Source organism: Paramormyrops kingsleyae, chromosome 14, assembly GCF_048594095.1.
Source record: "Paramormyrops kingsleyae isolate MSU_618 chromosome 14, PKINGS_0.4, whole genome shotgun sequence".
In the NCBI taxonomy this organism is placed as follows: Eukaryota; Metazoa; Chordata; class Actinopteri; order Osteoglossiformes; family Mormyridae; genus Paramormyrops; species Paramormyrops kingsleyae.
The window spans coordinates 9437414-9455325 of NC_132810.1; the positions used below are offsets into that span (position 1 = coordinate 9437414).

Genomic DNA, 17912 nt, shown 5'->3' on the forward strand with positions numbered 1-17912 from the left:
GGGTCAGTGATGATCCGGCCCAACGTAAGCGGCTCTCTGAACCTCTCCCTGCTGACACTGCACTCCCCGAACTGTGGGAGGACAAGGGGCCCATCCGTCTAATCTCCTTACCAGGGAAAAACATCTCTGTGCACCTGATTACAGCCAATCCAGCTCACAGAGCACACAATACATCTGGGCTGAGGACCCACCACCGCCCCCTGGAGGCCGGCCAGCTTACTGCCTAAGCTTTGAGATGGCAATGAACCCTTAAAAAAGGGAAGGCTTTTTGGGATGTAAGGATGGCCTGCCACTATTCAATGACCTGAAATCATTCAGCATGTAAAGGATCATTTAGATATGGTCATTATAGCTCAGGGCTATTCAAATCACTGTCCTCAAGGTCTGAACATTGGTGATTTTCCAGCCTTCCTTCTCCTGTGAGCCGGGTGTGAAGCCTCTGTGCCCAATCAGAATCAGTAATTATTAAAGTAACTACCTACAGAATGAAACTGAGGGTCAGGCTGCTACACTGGCCACATTGATGCATATGCTCACAGTGCCCTCCTCCCTCAAAACAGTGGAATTAGTGCGTCCCTTTCGATTTGATAGAGCACTTGATTGACAGCGCCACCCTCCACTCCTTGCTGCCCAGCCACCAACCATGTCATTATTCTTCTGTGTGTGTTTATACACGTGTGGCTGTGTGTGTGTGTGTGTGTGTGTGTGTGTGTGTGCCAGTGAGTAGAGATCTATCGCATTTGTGGGGTTTCGAGAAAGATAACAACCCCTGTGGAGAACAGATGCCTTTTCTACGCTTCATCTTTTACCCTTCATCATTTCCTTAAGAAACCAAAAGTGCCGAAACTTTTTATCTTTTTCCGGAGTTTTCACCGCGCTGTGGGTCAAGAATCCATAATGGGGTGATAGCTGGAGCAGGTGGGAGGTCCCATCGTGGGCAGGACTGCACACGCGCGCCCTGTGTGTCTCGGGGGGGGGTAAATGTCACTATCTTGCAAGGACAGGGCACCAGGAAAATGTGAAAATAAAATGCTGTGGGGACGCCCCCATGAGACAAATAGGTTTTTTTATAACATGATGTGCTTAAAAAACATTTAGTTCGATATGTCAAATGTATGCTAAGTTTTAGGTTTGGGGTGCAGGACTGTGAATTAATTAAAGTGACATTTTGTTTAAAATAACTGTTAATTAATCTGAATCACATTAAAATAGTAGCCAATGGGAGTTTGTGTGCGTGTGCGTGTGTGTATGTGTGTGTGTGAGAGAGATCATGCATATATTACATGGTGGGGACCAAATGTTACACGTTTTAAAACCCAAAGTACAGCTGCAGGGTCACGGACGGCTTTTGGACGGTCTGTGGTTAGACCCCTGATGCCCCATTGCATTGTGGGTAAGGACTCCAAATGGACCATCCAAAGTTCTACACATGGCGGATTCTATTACAGGACCCACGCTCGCCCAATTAAGCGATACTGTGACACAGATGAAGAGCGGGGCTAATGGGCCGCAGCCCGATTGGGTTTCAGCGTGGGCCGTCCCTTTAAGCGAGGAGACGCTCGCTCACACGAGCCGTGTGGCTGAAGGCTATCGATCCACCGCTAAAGGAGGTTTTCTCCAAAGACCCAGCAGCCATGTAAGCCTTGTCCCACCTGACACCTCCTGCCCACAAACCTTTTTATCTTATCTTCATACTCCACCCTGCTTCATAGAACTGGACTTGCCTTCAGTCTATCATTCATAAACCCCAAAACAACCACTTTCAGAAGAATAACCTGAATGAAAACACAGACGTCTCTTAAAAGTGCCCAAATCTGGCGCATGCCCACCAGGTGACCCTCCCCTGTCGCCCAGAGCTCCCGTCGTCTACCTGGGATGTGCTTGGCCCAGCCGATGATGACCACCAGCTCACGGTCGGCCAGGTCACACAGTGTGGTCAGGGCCTTGATGTCGCTCTCAGGCATGCTTGGGTCCGGCATGGCATATATCTTCTCCGGTTCGGCCACCAGCAGGTGAGACACAATCTTCGTCACTGGAGGGAGAGGAGGGAGGGTAGAAACATAAAAGCGTATGGGCACAGAAAGGCTAGCGGGAGAAGTATTCTGTCATTCTGCTAAGCGGGGGGGGGGACTCTGCGAGAAGGACTGAACCTTAACGTCAAACATTTGAGCCAAACGGATCCGACAGATTCTCCACGGAAGTCATCCTCCCTCCCATGTGTGCAAGGGAGCCTTCAAATGCAGTGTCTCATCTCATTTAACCCCCCCCCCCCCGTGTCGGTTAACGTAACGTACCGTATATATTAATGCCAGCAGCGAGAGGGCAGCCAGAAGGCGGCCAGGTGAGTTTTTCGTGTGCATATATTGCTGTCAGTTAAAGTGTACATTGCACTGAAAGCTGGGGGCAGCCATCTGTGATCCGGGGGCCGTTTGTGGCCAACTGCTACCTCTGAGGATTCTTCTGAGGTGAGAGCGCTGGTGGATGTAGTGGGGACGTGATTTTGAGGGAGGGGGTGACTCACATGGCTTTTTGGCAGGGGGGGGAAGCGTCAGACCTAGGTAGGCATTGTTCTCTGTGTCCATCCGTCTCTTGTACTTCTGTCTGCCACCTCGGACGCGGTCCAGGCGCACACCTGGGGGGGGGGGGGGACAAAAAAGCTGTCAGACAGGTGGGGTGACAGAGGGACGGTGACAGAGGACCAGGCAGCAGGCTTGTGACAGTCCTGTCCAGCGGACCTGTGTGCCTGGTCTCAGTCCAAGGTGCTTGTAATAAATACTCAGACAGGTACCCAACACTGAAACTCACACACGCTCCCCCCAGACCACCCCCCGCCCCTCCCCCCTGCCCGCCATTCCGAATCGCATCAGCCAGCACTTATCAGAGGGACAAATAAAACTGAAAACATAAAAAAAAAACAGGTGAGGTGACTTGAAGCAGAGGTTTCTGTCAGCATATGGTCAGTAGAAATGAGCCTCGGTGGGGGGGGGGGGAGGGGGGCATCGCCGGCGCGTGTCACCAAAATGAGCGTGTTCCCATATGTGTTGCACGCCTGGTTAGTCTATTGTGACATGGCATATCCTGGCTGAGCTCTAAACATATGAATATTTAACGCGAGGTTATGATCTCGCTGACTGCATCTCTAATTATTGAGCTCTTTGGGGTCGGCAGGCAGCATACAAATGAGAGAGCAGCTACATCGCACTCTGCCCCCCACCGCGGCCCAAGGATGGAACGTTCCATTCCGGCCCATAAATATACAAGCTGACACGGCATGCTGCTCGACGCTGCCGGTTTACAACGAGTTTCCTATAAAGTTACGTAACTCCCCCCACCCCCATGCCCCCCTGCCCCAGCTCAGGACCTTATCACCTTGTGACGGTAGTATAATGCTCAGGTCCTGTGCAGCTGGAAATAAGTAATGTCACATCAGCCCATAACATGTGTTATTTATAATCTCATTAGAAGATAAGGGGGCTTTCAATTTGTTTCTCTCAGATTTGACGCTTTTGTGCGAAATTATATTTCTCAAAGGCTGCGTTTGTTAGAAAATGTTCATTTTACATGTTTGTTTTGTTCGTTATAAAAAGTATTTTTTTTTAATCAGCTTCCGGGACCCTGAAGCTCTGATGCAGGTTATGATGTCATATAGGGCTCGCCACGGGATTGGCCCGAGCTGTTTGTCCTACTGTTGTCCTTTTCGTAAAGGCACTTTCACCGAAGCCCGGCAACAGTCACACTACTGTATTGGGGTGGGGGTGGCAGGGGGGGCACCTAGGCTACTGAGGCTTATTATTCATTTTTGATGCAGAGGAGGAAGGCCTTAAGTGAAAGGAACAAACCATTAGTAGTGTGTGTGTGTGTGAGCGGGTTTACCTATCCTTATGGGAACATAATGTCCCCATAACGTGATAAATATCCGTTTTTTTCCCTTATGGGGACCCTTATGTTTCCTGGTCCCCATAAGGGAAAACTCTATTTTATAAAAATCGGTGACTGCTATGAAAAAACTAAAAATGCAAAAACTCTTGTATTTTGTTAGGTTACTTATGGTTATGGTTAAGGCAGGGTAGGGGTTAAGGTTGTCATAGTTAGCGTTAGCATTTTTCCCATTGAAATGAATGAGCGGTCCCCATTAGGATATGTATACCCTACATGTGTGTGTGTGTGTGTGTGTGTGTGTGTGTGTGCGCAAAGCCTCAGCATTTCATCCCTGTGAGTTGGTGCTGCTGCTGACACACCCTCCTAATATAAGTTCACGCCACCCCCCCACCCATCCGCCAGAACCACCAATAGAAAAAGATCAATTCGTTATTCGCGTATGTGCTGTATGGGGGATAGATTACAGAGCAGCTGATGACTGTGGAAGGGGAATACATCCATCTACCCATCCCTCCATCCATCTATCCATCCATCCATCATCATCTTGGGCTCTCATTTCAGATGGTTCGGTGAGAACACGCACTGTTATGGTGAGGGCAGAGTACCTAAGACCTACCACAAGGGTGTAGGAACTGGGAAGGGCATGTACCCCCTAGTTTTAAATTCGTATTAATTCATCCCTATAACAGAAGTTAAGTCAGGTACTAGAAGCTAGTGATTCCATTGGATATCAGTAATCCAGCACTACAGGCTGATGACTAACTGTCACTGTGTCACTTTGGAGCCACCAAGACTGACTCAAGTTCTGACCACATTTTGTGGCTCTTTTTGGCACTTGACCTCTTCTGGTTTCTGATTGGTCAGTAGGCCATTCAACACCTTTCTGTAATTCCTTTACAATCTCTTTACATTATTCCTTTGGACGGGGATAATGTTAAGTGCTTTGTGACAATGTAATGTTGTGAAAATGCCCTATACAAATAAAACTGAATTGAATTTAACTGGGGAAAAAAACTTTAGGTTTACACTTTAAATTATATAAACCGATACATGGTGCAGATCGACACCGACATTTTACATTTCTGGAATTTCACCTGAATCAGCTTTCAGGTTAATTAATTTGACTGAAACGAATCACTCTCTTTATTACTATGATACATTTGGGGTGGGCAGGGGGTAAAAAAAATAAAATAATAAAGGCATGATATTAACTGCTCTGTGTAAAATTTCTGCTTCATTGACAGCTTTACATTTTATTACTTTTATGATGTTTTTGGTTTATTTTATGTATGCTATAATGTTACCCATAAAGGGCTATGAATGAATGAGACAGAATAAAGCTCAAATGAAAGTATTCCCTAATCTGCCTGTGTTTGCTTTCAGAATCAAAATCCAAAGGGTTACTTTGTAACCTGTGATTAATACCAGGCATGAGTCAATGTAATCAATTTCTTTTAATGGCTTGTTGATTTTTTTTTTCTTTGTCAGTGAATAGAATAGAAGACTGGGGGTGCGGGGCGACACAGGACACAAAGCAGTAATAAATGGAAAACGTGCACTGGGCAGGGATTGGGCACTCAGAACAGCGATTCCGGCACAGACCGCGTCCATCCGACACTCATCCCGGGACTCGTATGCACGGACAGGTAAAGTAAACCGCATTATCTCGCACAAGCGGAATCCAGAGATTTCTGCTACTTATATAAATTCTTTGATTCCCTGGAAACACAAATCTGATTAGGATTGTCTTTCAATTTCCTGACACTGACAACCCACTAACCTAATTACCAACAATCCCCAACAGGGACTCCCTTCTTTCCCAGCAAACACTAGTAGATGATTTTATGGCAGCCAGCTTGCAAGAAAATTTCTCCTAACAGCCATTTTTCATTTTCACATTAATAATCATGTTGATATAATGAGCAACAACAAGCGTTTTCAATACTTGGACTCTCAACACTGGGGGGAGGGGGGGGGATACTGCAGATTTGACTTTCCCCAAAATTTTAATCATGTAAATTCATGTATGCTTCTTAAGAATTACAGATTAATAGCGGAAATTAATGCTTCTCTCCTCAGATTTGAAATGTTGAAAACATATCTAATGTTCCCAGTCAGTTTTGTCCAATAAGCGCCCTTTTCTGAGCAATGCAATATTCCCAAGTCTAGGGGAGAGTGTTTTCTCTGCATAGGAATGGACTCTGGCGGGTGGAAGGTACCACACTAACGGAAAATTTGCCCCCCCACCATCCACAGTGATGGAAAATTCCCCTCCCGTCCAGTCCCGAGGTGTCCTCCCTCCCTCTCTCTGCCCCCCCCCCCTGCACGTCCCCAGAGACCCGTCTCCACGTGGCTTGGCCTCGTGTCCGTGACGGTCGCGGCGAAGCCAGGGTGACGATTCTGATGTTCCCTTTTTAATTAGGACCGCACCGGCCATAATTAACAGATGCTGACAGGAATCAAAGCCCAGATCTAACTGGGCTCGTTTTACACCCGGGGGGGGCAGACGTCCCGTTTGTTTCGGTTCGTCTCACTTCTGCCGGCCGCCAGCTGGTGCCATCGGAATCGGCGTCTCATTTGGGTACGGAGAACTGCGGCGGATCCCCGAACTGCAGATTTCTCAGGGGGGGGATGGGAAAATTCACCTGATCGGGGGGAGGGTCGGCGTCAGGATGTTTGTGTGGGTCTGCGGCGAAATCGTCAAAGGGAACAGGTGCCTGTGGTTGTTTTTCCGGGAGGTGGTGTGGGGGGGGGGGGGTGTCGAGGTGGGCAGTGGGCCGAGGGGGGGTTGCTGGGTTACTGGGGGGGGGGCAGGCAGGGTTGCGAGATGAGCCTCGCCTTACCGCCGCCACGGACTCGGATGTCAGGGCTTCAAAGCGCGGTGCCGGCGGCGAGGGCGGGGTCACGGGGGGGAGGCCATGCAGGGATAGGGAGGAGCTCGGGAAAGGATTAGCACAACCCCCGGGGTGGGGATGCACCCACCTGACCTCAGGGCTCCATTTTCTCTCCAAAAACAACAATAAGCCCCCGCCTACAAAGGGCCGCCCCCCGCTTGCCTCGCAAGCCCTAATTTTGGGCCGCTCACCTGCTCCGCGTGTGTCTTTCCGGGGAATGTGTCAGAATGACTGGGATGGTTGGCTGCTCTAGTGGGAGCTTAGGGAGACCCTATTTTAGCTGGGAAAATCGGAGGGGCTTGTGTCCCGAGGCATGACACCACACCCATAGCCCCCCCAGCCTGTCCCGTCAGCATAATTTCAAAAGTGGCCCCCGCTGCCATGCCGGCTGGCCCGGGAGCATGTGAGGCGGTTTGTTTAATGGGCAGGTGTGAAGTCGGGGGGGCGGGGGGGGGGGGGTCGCCCATGTACCACCTGCCCATGGGGCTGGCTAACTGACCCCCCCGAGCTGTGATAGCAGCACCTCCCTGGGAGCTGGTGGGCGCTGAGTGAGGGCTGGGCCGTGTGTGAGATGCAGGCCCAACAGCAATGGGTCCAAAACTCCTGTGCCCTCCCTCAAAAAAAAGCCCCCCGATTAAAGCATTGAAGAAGCTTGGCCTGGTTGATGTGCTGCTGCAGCCACCCATCCGCTGTGGTCGTTTACAACCATTCCTGCGCATCTGCAGTCAGCGTGTGCAGACTCCTGGGTGCTGCGCATTTGGGGGGGGGGCGGCCGTCTCCCATTATGAATGATATATTGCAGGATACAGACTAGGGGGGTTAGGCTTCAATGGCCCACTTAATCCCAGCTCATGAGCAGAACACGTGTTCACGCCCGTCGGAATCCTCTCACCTGTCAGGGTGGGGCCCTCGAGGGGGGGGGGGGGTCAGGGGGCGGGAGATCTCTACAGCGTCGTTCTCCCACGCTGCTTCCCCGCCACTCTGAAGGCTGCTCCCAGCTGTCAGCCGGCCACATAAAGGCTTTAGTTCCACGGCACGGCGCACAAAAGCCAGCCTGTTCGGGGTTGGGCCCGACGTGGGGGGGCCACACTAAAACAATTTAAACAAGGCAGCGACGCGTTGCACTTGCACCCTTCAGGAGTTCCTAGAGATGATGAGCGTGTAATTGTGGACAGAGAGCTCTCTGAGTCCGACTCACATCGAGCACCGACAAAAGGCAGACTGAGCTTTGCGTAATTACCAGTTCGTTAAGTGCTTCTTTCATGTTTGTCACACATCGAACGCGTGTAAGAAGTTATATAATACACAAATGACCGTGATGTGACATGTATGTATGAGAGACACAGCAGACAGCGTGAGTGGGGCAGAGGGGAGTAACCAGCACCGAAACGCGCTTGTAAAACCACAGCGCGTCTCTCCCTGCCAGTCCGGCAGACCTGATCCCGACCCATTGATCAGGCCGCAGGAACGAGAGCCAAACCACCGAGATCAGATTCCAGAATCGATCACTTCCTCTTTCATCTGCGCTTGTGTGACCGCTCGCTCATGTGTATCTGTAGGGGGGGGGGTGGTCCTCAGGGCGACCGCGGCCTCGTTAACCGGATTCGGTGCCCCCTGACAGTATAACCACTGCAGAATGTTGGGGGGGGGGAGTGAATAATTCTGTCACTCTGCAAGATTGTTCGAGCTTTTCTCCACTAATATCCCGCCTCTGCGAGTACCTTCTGTGACGGTCGCCTTTTAAAGAAGCGCTTTCGCACTGATAAAGCACGACAATCGTGTCAGAGGCGACACGCGTGCGGCGCACGAGGACGCCGCAGCTCCTTACGGCCGTAAAGTTATAATTAGGCGGGGCTGGTTTTTCCGATGAGTCGGTGACCTTTCTGCCAGGGACCATGGATGGTGCAGCCAGGAGCGCGGCGGGCAAGGCGGGGTCCACGCAGCAGGACCTCAGGGGTGGCCACCGCCATGCCTGTTTCCGTTCAGCTGTGTGTGTGTGCGTGGAGGGGGGTGACGGATCGATGACAGGAACGGCCCGGGAGACAGGATCCGGAGGAAGGAGGCCGACCTCAAACGGCTCCAATAAAGGAAGCGATAAAGCCAAGCGGGGTAGGGCCGGGTTCGGCTTTCCGAGAGGAACAAATGGGGCAGGTCTCCACGGCAACAACGCTGCTGATGTCACCCCTCTGCCGGCTTGGGGAGGCTTTGGTGTTTGCCGGTGGGCTCGGGCGGGGGGAGGGGATTTAAATACCGCAGCATCTCTGACAGCTGACATCATATAAATCAGACAGCCGCTTAAAGAGCTTATATTAGCATTGTAGAGACATGGGTACTGGGGGTCACGCATTCCCCCTGCCACCCTTCGCCGGGTGGACGCATCCTTGACGGACGCAGAGGGCCTTATGAGGAGACCCCTGTACTGCTGGCAGATTCGAACTCGCCCTGCTCCAAGTACATGGGCTGCTGGCCTTCTGTGTCACGGATGCAGTATTTTTGGCTAAAAGAATCAGACTGAATGGGTGCATTTCTGTAGATCACAACCGTCAGCAGACGCCATTTTCGAAGCACTTCGCCACTGGGAGGGCAAACCAAGGTCCTGTTATAACACCGAACGCAACTTTGCTCCTGTTTAGATCTTTTTTTTTGATCTGACAGCTGTTATTCATTTATGACCCTCCCTGCCTACGTTCTCGTCTCCTGTTCCTCCAGATAATATATTTGCATTAATATTTCATCGGATAGTAATGCGATTACTCTCTCATTCCGCCACTTCTAACGTCCGGCGTGCTTCCCGCACGGATCACTTTCGGCCAGACAGAAAGTCACTGCTCTGCAGTGTGCAGGGTACTCTCTGTACGCCCCATAGGCCATACGGTCTACAGACCGTATGCTCTACACGCCGTACGCGCTACTTGCCGTACACTTTACACACCATATGCTCTACAGGCCATACGCTCTACACGCATTACGCTCTACACGCATTGCACCCTACACGCATTACGCTCTACAGGCCATACGCTCTACACGCATTACGCTCTACACGCATTGCACCCTACACGCATTACGCTCTACAGGCCATACGCTCTACACGCATTACGCACTGCACGCATTGCGCACTACACGCATTGCGCTCTACACGCATTACGCTCTACAAGCCATACGCTCTACACGCATTACGTTCTACAGGCCATACACTTTACAGATCATATGTGCTACACGCGTTACGCCCTACAGGCCTAACGCTCCACACGCCATATTCTCTAAACATCGTATGCTCTACACACCACATGCTCTATATGCCATATTCTCTATACGCCACACACTCTACATGCTGTATGCTCTGCACACCATACACTCTACACGGCATATTCTCTACACACTGACCGGTCGAGAGATGCGCGATCTACATGTCATACACGCTAGATGCTATACACGCTGTATGCTCTAACCGGCATACTCTCTGCACGCCATACTCTGTACACACCATATTCTCTAATTGTCGCATGCTGTACACACCATATTCTCTAATTGTCGCATGCTGTACACACCATATTCTCTAATTGTCGCATGCTGTACACACCATATTCTCTAATTGTCGCATGCTGTACACACCATATTCTCTAATTGTCGCATGCTGTACACACCATATTCTCTAATTGTCGCATGCTGTACACACCATATTCTCTAATTGTCGCATGCTGTACACACCATATTCTCTAATTGTCGCATGCTGTACACACCATATTCTCTAATTGTCGCATGCTGTACACACCATATTCTCTAATTGTCGCATGCTGTACACACCATATTCTCTAATTGTCGCATGCTGTACACACCATATTCTCTAATTGTCGCATGCTGTACACACCATATTCTCTATGCGCTGTACACTTTACATGCCATAGGCTGTACCCTCTTTGTGCTGTATGCTCTACAGACCATATGGCTCTACATCCCATACACTTTACACGCCATAGGCTGTACCCTCTTTGTGCTGTATGCTCTACAGACCATATGGCTCTACATCCCATACACTCTACATGCCATAGGCTGTACCCTCTTTGTGCTGTATGCTCTACAGACCATATGGCTCTACATCCCATACACTTTACACGCCATAGGCTGTACCCTCTTTGTGCTGTATGCTCTACAGACCATATGGCTCTACATCCCATACACTCTACATGCCATAGGCTGTACCCTCTTTGTGCTGTATGCTCTACAGACCATATGGCTCTACATCCCATACACTTTACACGCCAAATTCTCTCGGCACTGCACACTGCATTCGTTTATCCTGTGCACAGGGCCCAGGACCTAGCAGGTCGCATGCTCTGGTGGATCAGCATCAACACCTTTCGCCGATTCTGAGGCGGGCCCCGGAACGGCAGCCATTCGGAGAGGCAGGATGCAGACCTCACACTGGAGGCGAAAGCACGAGAGCGGCCGGCAAACAGGGTTTGGCAGGTATGTTAAAAATAGAACGGTTACAGTCAGACAGCGGCATTTTTGGACAGACGGGTACCGCCGTGTTACTGGAGATGCTGCTGGATCACCACCAGGGAGAGAGAGACACGTGAGCTGCCACACAGTGTCAGCCATCATTCTGTACCCACAGCCAAAGGGAAAGAGGGAGGCTCTCTATGGACAAAGATAGCCATCCTTTAAGGAGGTACATAAGTACTAAGATTCCAGAACCATGCAGAGACTGATAACAATCTAAAGTCAAACAACAAATGATTCCTTAAAGAAACATGGCTGCCCCCCCCTCGCCCCGGCCTCCAGGGGTGTTACATAAACATAACCCCTCACCACCCCAAAGACACGCAGCTCTCATCATTCATGTGTTGTGTACATTTTTTTTTCCAGACACAACAAGTGTAATGAAACTTCCATTAATATGTTGCCCAGGTACGGCCCCCGCCTTGCCCCAGGGGAAAGACCCAGATTCTAGGAGGACCCGGAGATGATGGGGGGGGGGCAGGGGGTGACAGAGAGGAAACCAAGTGGGGGGGCAGGGGGGGATTTGAGGAGGGGGAGGGTAAATCCATCTGCAGTATGTCTAATTGTCACTGAATCCCCAGGTGGTGGGAATTTAAAAAGCCATCCACAGGAAGTGAACGAAGATGGTAGGAAAACATTTAGCGGATCGATATGTGGGGGGAGCTGAGAGTCGCTGGAGCGTCCGTTCAGGGTCCCGGCCATTGCAGTCGGAATACTGTTACAATCCTGTTAGCCAGAAGGGCGCGATCCACCGATTCAGCATATTCTTGCCCCAACCCCGGCCTGTCAGGGTGAATCACTGGCTCCACCCCCACACACGGCGGCAGCGTGCTGATGTCACGATGGGCCCCTGCAGACCTGGACCTACCTTCCTTTAGCATCCCCACTTTCAGACACTTCATGAAGCGACAGGCCTGGCAGGACTTGCGTCTCCGCTTGGTGATCTCACACTCGTTTGTCGCCGGACAGCTATACTCGATGTTTCCTGTAGGGGGGGGGGGGGGGGTCAGAGAAGGATGACGTGAGCCACAGCAATAACGTCGACAGCACGGCAGCAAAAAACCCTCAGCAGAAGCAAAAATCGCCTGACACAGCATTAAAGGTAAAAAAAACACCCACAATGCAGCGCATTTGCAAAACGGCACCATTAGAAAATAAGCACGACGCATTTCATTGGACGGTACTGTGATTTCGCTTTGCTCTATCATTCCGGCTAAAAAGGCAAGACAAATTGCTGCGGGTGCGAGGATGGGACACGTGTGGCCGGGAGGCGCGGGGAGAGTCCTGAGCAAACACAACACGAGAGTCTCCTGACGCATGCCACCGCTGCACCTGTGCAGAGACCACAGCTGTGCCGTTTCACCAGCTAAACAATTATTGCAATTCTCAGAGGCGACGCAGGCAGATTTTGTAAGACAGGGCAGATGTAATGGGCAGCCGGAACTGAGAGGGTCAGCGACCCGATTCCGGAACGGGTCACGCACTCTGGATTGACACTGACCCTCGCTGCCGAGATCAAAAACCCGACCTGTGATGCATTCTGGGAAGGCATGTGGGCCCAGGCCCAAATGATACACCACTGGAGGGCGCCATTGAGCGGTCGTGCCCAGACTGACAAGTAGCATGTGGATAAATGCTACTGTCCCGCAGTCTCCATATACTGTATATGACCAGGTGCATATTTTATCAAGTTCCAGTTGTTCTGAATTCACATCACATAAAATCATCACTAAGGCAACTGTAAGCCATGACATTTCTCTTCACATATCATTTTCCTACAGTTAGACTCAAAAGATGCAGAGCGGAATGTTGTTGATGGAATTTTGATCTATTTATTTGCATGTCAGCCTGGGCTGCGGTTAGTCCCAGAAGGGCGGGGGGCAGCTGACCCTGGACCCCCAGGGATTTTGGTCCTCTACTGCCTTTTCATGTTCTTGGTGCGTGTATGCGTGTGTGTGAGCAGGTACACCTGTTCTTATGGGGACACAATGTCCCCATAACGTGATAAATATCCGTACGGAATATCCGTAGGGAAAACTCTATTTAATAAAAATCGGTGACTGCTATGAAAAATCTAAAAATGCAAAAACTCTTGTATTTTGCTTGGCTACTTACGGTTATGGTTAGGGTTAGGGCAGGGTGGGGGTTAAGGTTGTCTTAGTTAGCGTTAGCATTTTTCCCACAGATGTGACTGAGCAGGCCCCATAAGGATAGGTATACCCGACATGTGTGTGTGTACGTGTGTGTTGATACTTCTCGCTCTTTGGAGTGACTACGTGGGCAAGGTCACTCCTTAAGCCGAATCAAATGGGGGAAATCACCACGGCAACAAGAGACTCCAAATGAGAATCTTCCGGGAAGACAGCATCGCGCTTGTCGCGTGACCCGGCAGCCAGACCCCAGCGCGAGCCGCCTTCCTGGTTCGTTATCCCAGTGGATACCCCCCCGTCACTGAAGCAGGCACTCTCTGCCTCCGGGGTCACCACTAGGAGTGTCGCCATGGTGACCAGACTGGCTGCCCCTCAGCCCATTAGCAGCCAGAGTCCCAGTCAGTGCGTGTGCAGGGCGGAAAGGGCTTATGACAACATATCTACCCCTCTCCCAAATTCTGAGACCTTTGCTGTGTCTCAGAGCAGGAGCATGTAGGCATAACCCTCTGCGCACCATGTCATCAGCAACCCGGCCTCATTAATGTAGAATGCATTCCTTAGCCCCCCCGCAGACTCCGGGCCCTCGAGAACTCAAGTGCCCCACGCTGCTTCTCCCTGCCACGGTTCGTAGACCTCCACCCCACCCCCCCCCCCCGTGTAACATTCGGCCACAATCCCACACTGGCGTTGTTGTCCCCCCCGCCATCAGGCAATTTGCATGCCCGGTGGAGGGGCCGCGATGCATTATTCAGGTTTGGGGTGCGGACGGCGGAAGAACACAATGGTGGACGATCCATCCGCCTTAGAAGGCAGCATTAAAAAGAGACTCTTCCATTGTGCCGCGTTGGGGGGTGGGGGGGCGTACACTCAAGTGCATTATCGTCCTGCATCTTTACGTGCATCTCGATGCGCTCATGCTTTTTCAATTAGGGCCACTTAAGAGCGACGACGGCGTCTGGACAGGCCGGCCTCGTCCATCCAAGGCGGACCACAGGGGAGAGAACGGGCCGACCCAGGCATTTGTGGGAGGAACCTTCCACGCAGTGCCGTCTGCCGTGTCATCCGAAGTCCGAAGAAGCCCAGCATGCCTGGGCTGTCGGGATTGTGGATCTGACCCATTAGGTGGTGGGTATTGGCCGTTTGCCTGCTTTGACCGTATCTCCAGCCTGATCGACCAAAGCCTCCCCCCCATCAGATAAAGAGCCTCTTCCCTAAATGGAACGGTGCTAAAAAAGCATCAATACATTGGTTTCTGCTGGTGACCTGGGGTTTCACAGGGGGTAAGTTGGTGATCTTCACGGACCAGGGGGATGGTGCTGAGGGCGAATGGTATCCAACCCCTGGATGGCCACCTGCCCGCTGGGTACGTCTGGAGAAGTGACGTGGGTGGGGGGAGGGGGGAGTTTAATCCCACGGGGGGCCGACGATCGAAACGAACCAAACAACCCAAAGCGGGCCATAGCGCCAGTGGCCCGCGCTCGCCCGTCCAGCCCCCTCCGGCGCGAGCCGAGCGCTGGGCCGCCCGCTCGTTCCGACTCGTCGATCCCGGCACAGGGTCTCCAGCGAGGAAGAGCTGTGCGATATTCTCAGTGCCGGGCTCTCTAGCCCTCATTACTGCCTCGTGCAATTATGTTAACATTATTGCACAGATCGAGAGGAGGGTCCCCAGATATATTAAATAATGAAAAATTCCTCCTATATCTGGGTTATAAATCATTATGCAAATTCCGGCGGTTCTCCTTGGAATTGCGGTAAATAAAGGTGTGGAAATACAAATGATGTGCTCTGATTGCCTCTTCCTGTTTGCCCCCGTTGTTTATACAGCGGCGGGCGGCGATAATTAGCCCAATTTTCCCTCTATGATGAGGAGGCGCCCAGGAAAGTATGGTGGGAGCGTTATGGATGCCCCCCCTGCCGGCTGCTGTATCCCGCTGCCATTCTGAAGGGGGCGCTGTTCTCGCGTCGGCTGCACACCTGGACTCCCAACACCTGGCGCTGGGAGGTGTTAGAGCAAACATGCTCACTCACAGGGATCTCACACACACACACACACACACACACACACATAAACAGCCTTCACCCACCTGAAGCTACATGCGACTTCCAATAAACAGACAGAGGAATCCAGGGTTTGTTTGTCTTTGATGTAATTCTAGCAATACTGGTGACACCCCATTGGCATGACAACGGGCGTGACATCGAACACACGTCACATCCGCTCTGGCTCTACCGCCAGCTTTCCCGCCATACCCTCAGCGGCGGGAAAACGGATTAGCCACCCCCCCCACGGCCATAGACCGGGTCCCCTTCCAGAGGGGGCCGCCTTCGGCCTTCCCCAGTACGGTTAACCTGCCCCGTGGCGTTTGGTACTGGGGTCACCTGCAGTCTCGATATTACTGCTGTAAAAGAATTAGGCAGAAACGAGAAGAAGAACAGAAAGAGAAAAGGCGCTCTTCCTGATATTTATCTTTCTCAATTTATTTTATGGCTTTTCAGGACCTGTGCCAGGGCATCAGGAGGGGAGTCGCTTCTTGTAAGTAAATTACAGTAAAACGGCAGGTATTTCCCATCAAAATCTAAACTGACTTTTACAGGCTTACTGTCAAGGTCTATTACTTCATGCAAAAAAAGCAGAGCAGCCAGTTTAAGTTTATTTTTCAGGCAATTTTACACCTGGGTTCAAAACAGGGAAAACAGGGTTCAATAGCAGATTTATGTTCATGTGGAGGAGGGGAGGTTGGATAGGAATGGGGGTTGGGGGGGGTGTTATTCAGGTTTCCAGGATGGATGGCGACCCCGTTTTAATTTGGACCTTGAATTGAAGGATGTCCGCGCATCTAAGTTCAGGTCAGGTGGCTTTTATTTTTTTTTTTGGGGGGGGGGGGTAGAAGGTGACAGGAGATGGAAGGGTACATTCTTTTATTGAGCTGGAGGTGATGCCAATTATGATGGTTGAGACCAATTGAGAGGGAGGAAGATGAGGAAGAGGATAGAGGGGCGTATAAGGGCCGATGGATGAGGAAGAAATGCCCCACGCGTTTGTTTACAGGTGTAAGCCGATATCTTGCCCTTCACTCTGTCCCTGCGGCGGGAACAGCTACAATCGCAAATATGCCCCCCCCCCCCCGTGCAGGCAGCGGGGAGCAACTCGCATTCCCTGCGTTTACCCGGGCCTCAGCCTGGAAGCGCCGCAGCGCAGGGATCCTGACGGCACAAGAGCGCTGCGAGTATTTCCGTCCCCGGCTGAAATGTCGCGACCCAAGTCACCCCGAGCGACTCTGGCCCCCCTGCACCGGCTGAAGCCTCACCTCCACGTGTTTACCGCTCTGGTTGCCATAGGAACAGGGAGTGCCGATCGCCGCTGGGATATTTCGAAAGAGACCCACAAATTTATTTTTGCTTTTTGGATATCCCCAAAATATGCCTCACAGCACAAAACTAACACAAATACGTCGGCTGATATCAATTCCGCTTAAAAAAAATTTATGAAGCGCTTCAGGGGTTAAATCGTCACTAACGATTTTTACCGAGGGTTCTAGCAGCGCTCCGGTAACGAAAGCGGGGGCCCTGGAACACCAAGCCCCGGGCGGCTGGCAGAAAGGGCCCTTTGTGGAGCTCAATGCCAGGCCGAGCCTAATTGATTAAAACGAAGTGGCCAATTAAATGCGGCCTCTCTTTCTTTGTTCTCGTTAAGGATGCCGCCTCACATTTACGGCCTCGTCGGCCTCATTATTTACTTTATTAATCAGCTCTCCACCCCCCCTTTCTAATCCAAGAGTGCCATTTTCCTGTACTAGCCATCATCATTTAATTGATTTATTTATTTATTTTTTATGTAGCGCTCCCCCCCCCAAAAAAAAACCCCTGTTCTCCGCTTTTCTTGTGACTGGCTACTATCTCTGATTATTATTCCATTAAGTCTTCCCATTTGAAAGACCAGCTGGATCCCTCTCCAATCTAAAGAAGTCCTCCAGTTCTCCAAGCCCCCCCCCCCCTTCCCTGAAATTACCCCGGCGACGCGTGCCTGAGTTTCTAATTGGCATCCCTCTCCCGGGGGACGCCCCCCCTCCCCCCTCCCCTCTTCCTAATGAAAAGCCTTCGCCTTAATTACACTTTCCAAACGCTGATTGTTATTGACAAAACTCCTGTGGCTCGGACAAACGCCGGCAGATTAGGTCCATTACAGCCGGCCCACCGAGGGGGGTGGGGGGGTAGCGGGCCTCGAGATCGACAATGCGAGGCGGCCCAGGACCGGCTCTCCCCCCACTTCCCTTGCTAGCGTCCCCCCTCCTTAATTGTTCCGGGCTCGTGTTCCACTTATGACGCCTCGTTCCCGTGACCGGGGGCCAGAGCGCGGGGCTCGCTGCTCTTTTTGAAGCGTGGTGGGCAAAGCTGGCGGGGGAGGCTGTGCGCTGCGCCTCCGCATGGCGGGAGAAGGGTTAAATCTCCATTTCCCTTTTTAGGCTTTTAAAACACGTTTCTAATA

The 17912-nt window shown here is 51.4% G+C and overlaps 1 protein-coding gene across 5 annotated transcripts in view; it reads right to left on the minus strand.

The window, feature by feature from the left end:
- esrrb (estrogen-related receptor beta) overlaps window positions 1-17912 on the minus strand; it is a 54374-nt gene that overhangs the window by 15084 nt on the left and 21378 nt on the right. For all 5 annotated transcript variants that reach the window (XM_072699258.1, XM_072699255.1, XM_072699254.1 and 2 more), the window contains 3 exons: window positions 12145-12261; window positions 2522-2632; window positions 1871-2032 (listed from right to left, as the gene is read on the minus strand). In XM_072699258.1, the coding sequence (XP_072555359.1) occupies window positions 1871-2032; window positions 2522-2632; window positions 12145-12261 (390 nt within the window). The remainder of the gene's footprint in view (window positions 1-1870; window positions 2033-2521; window positions 2633-12144; window positions 12262-17912) is intronic.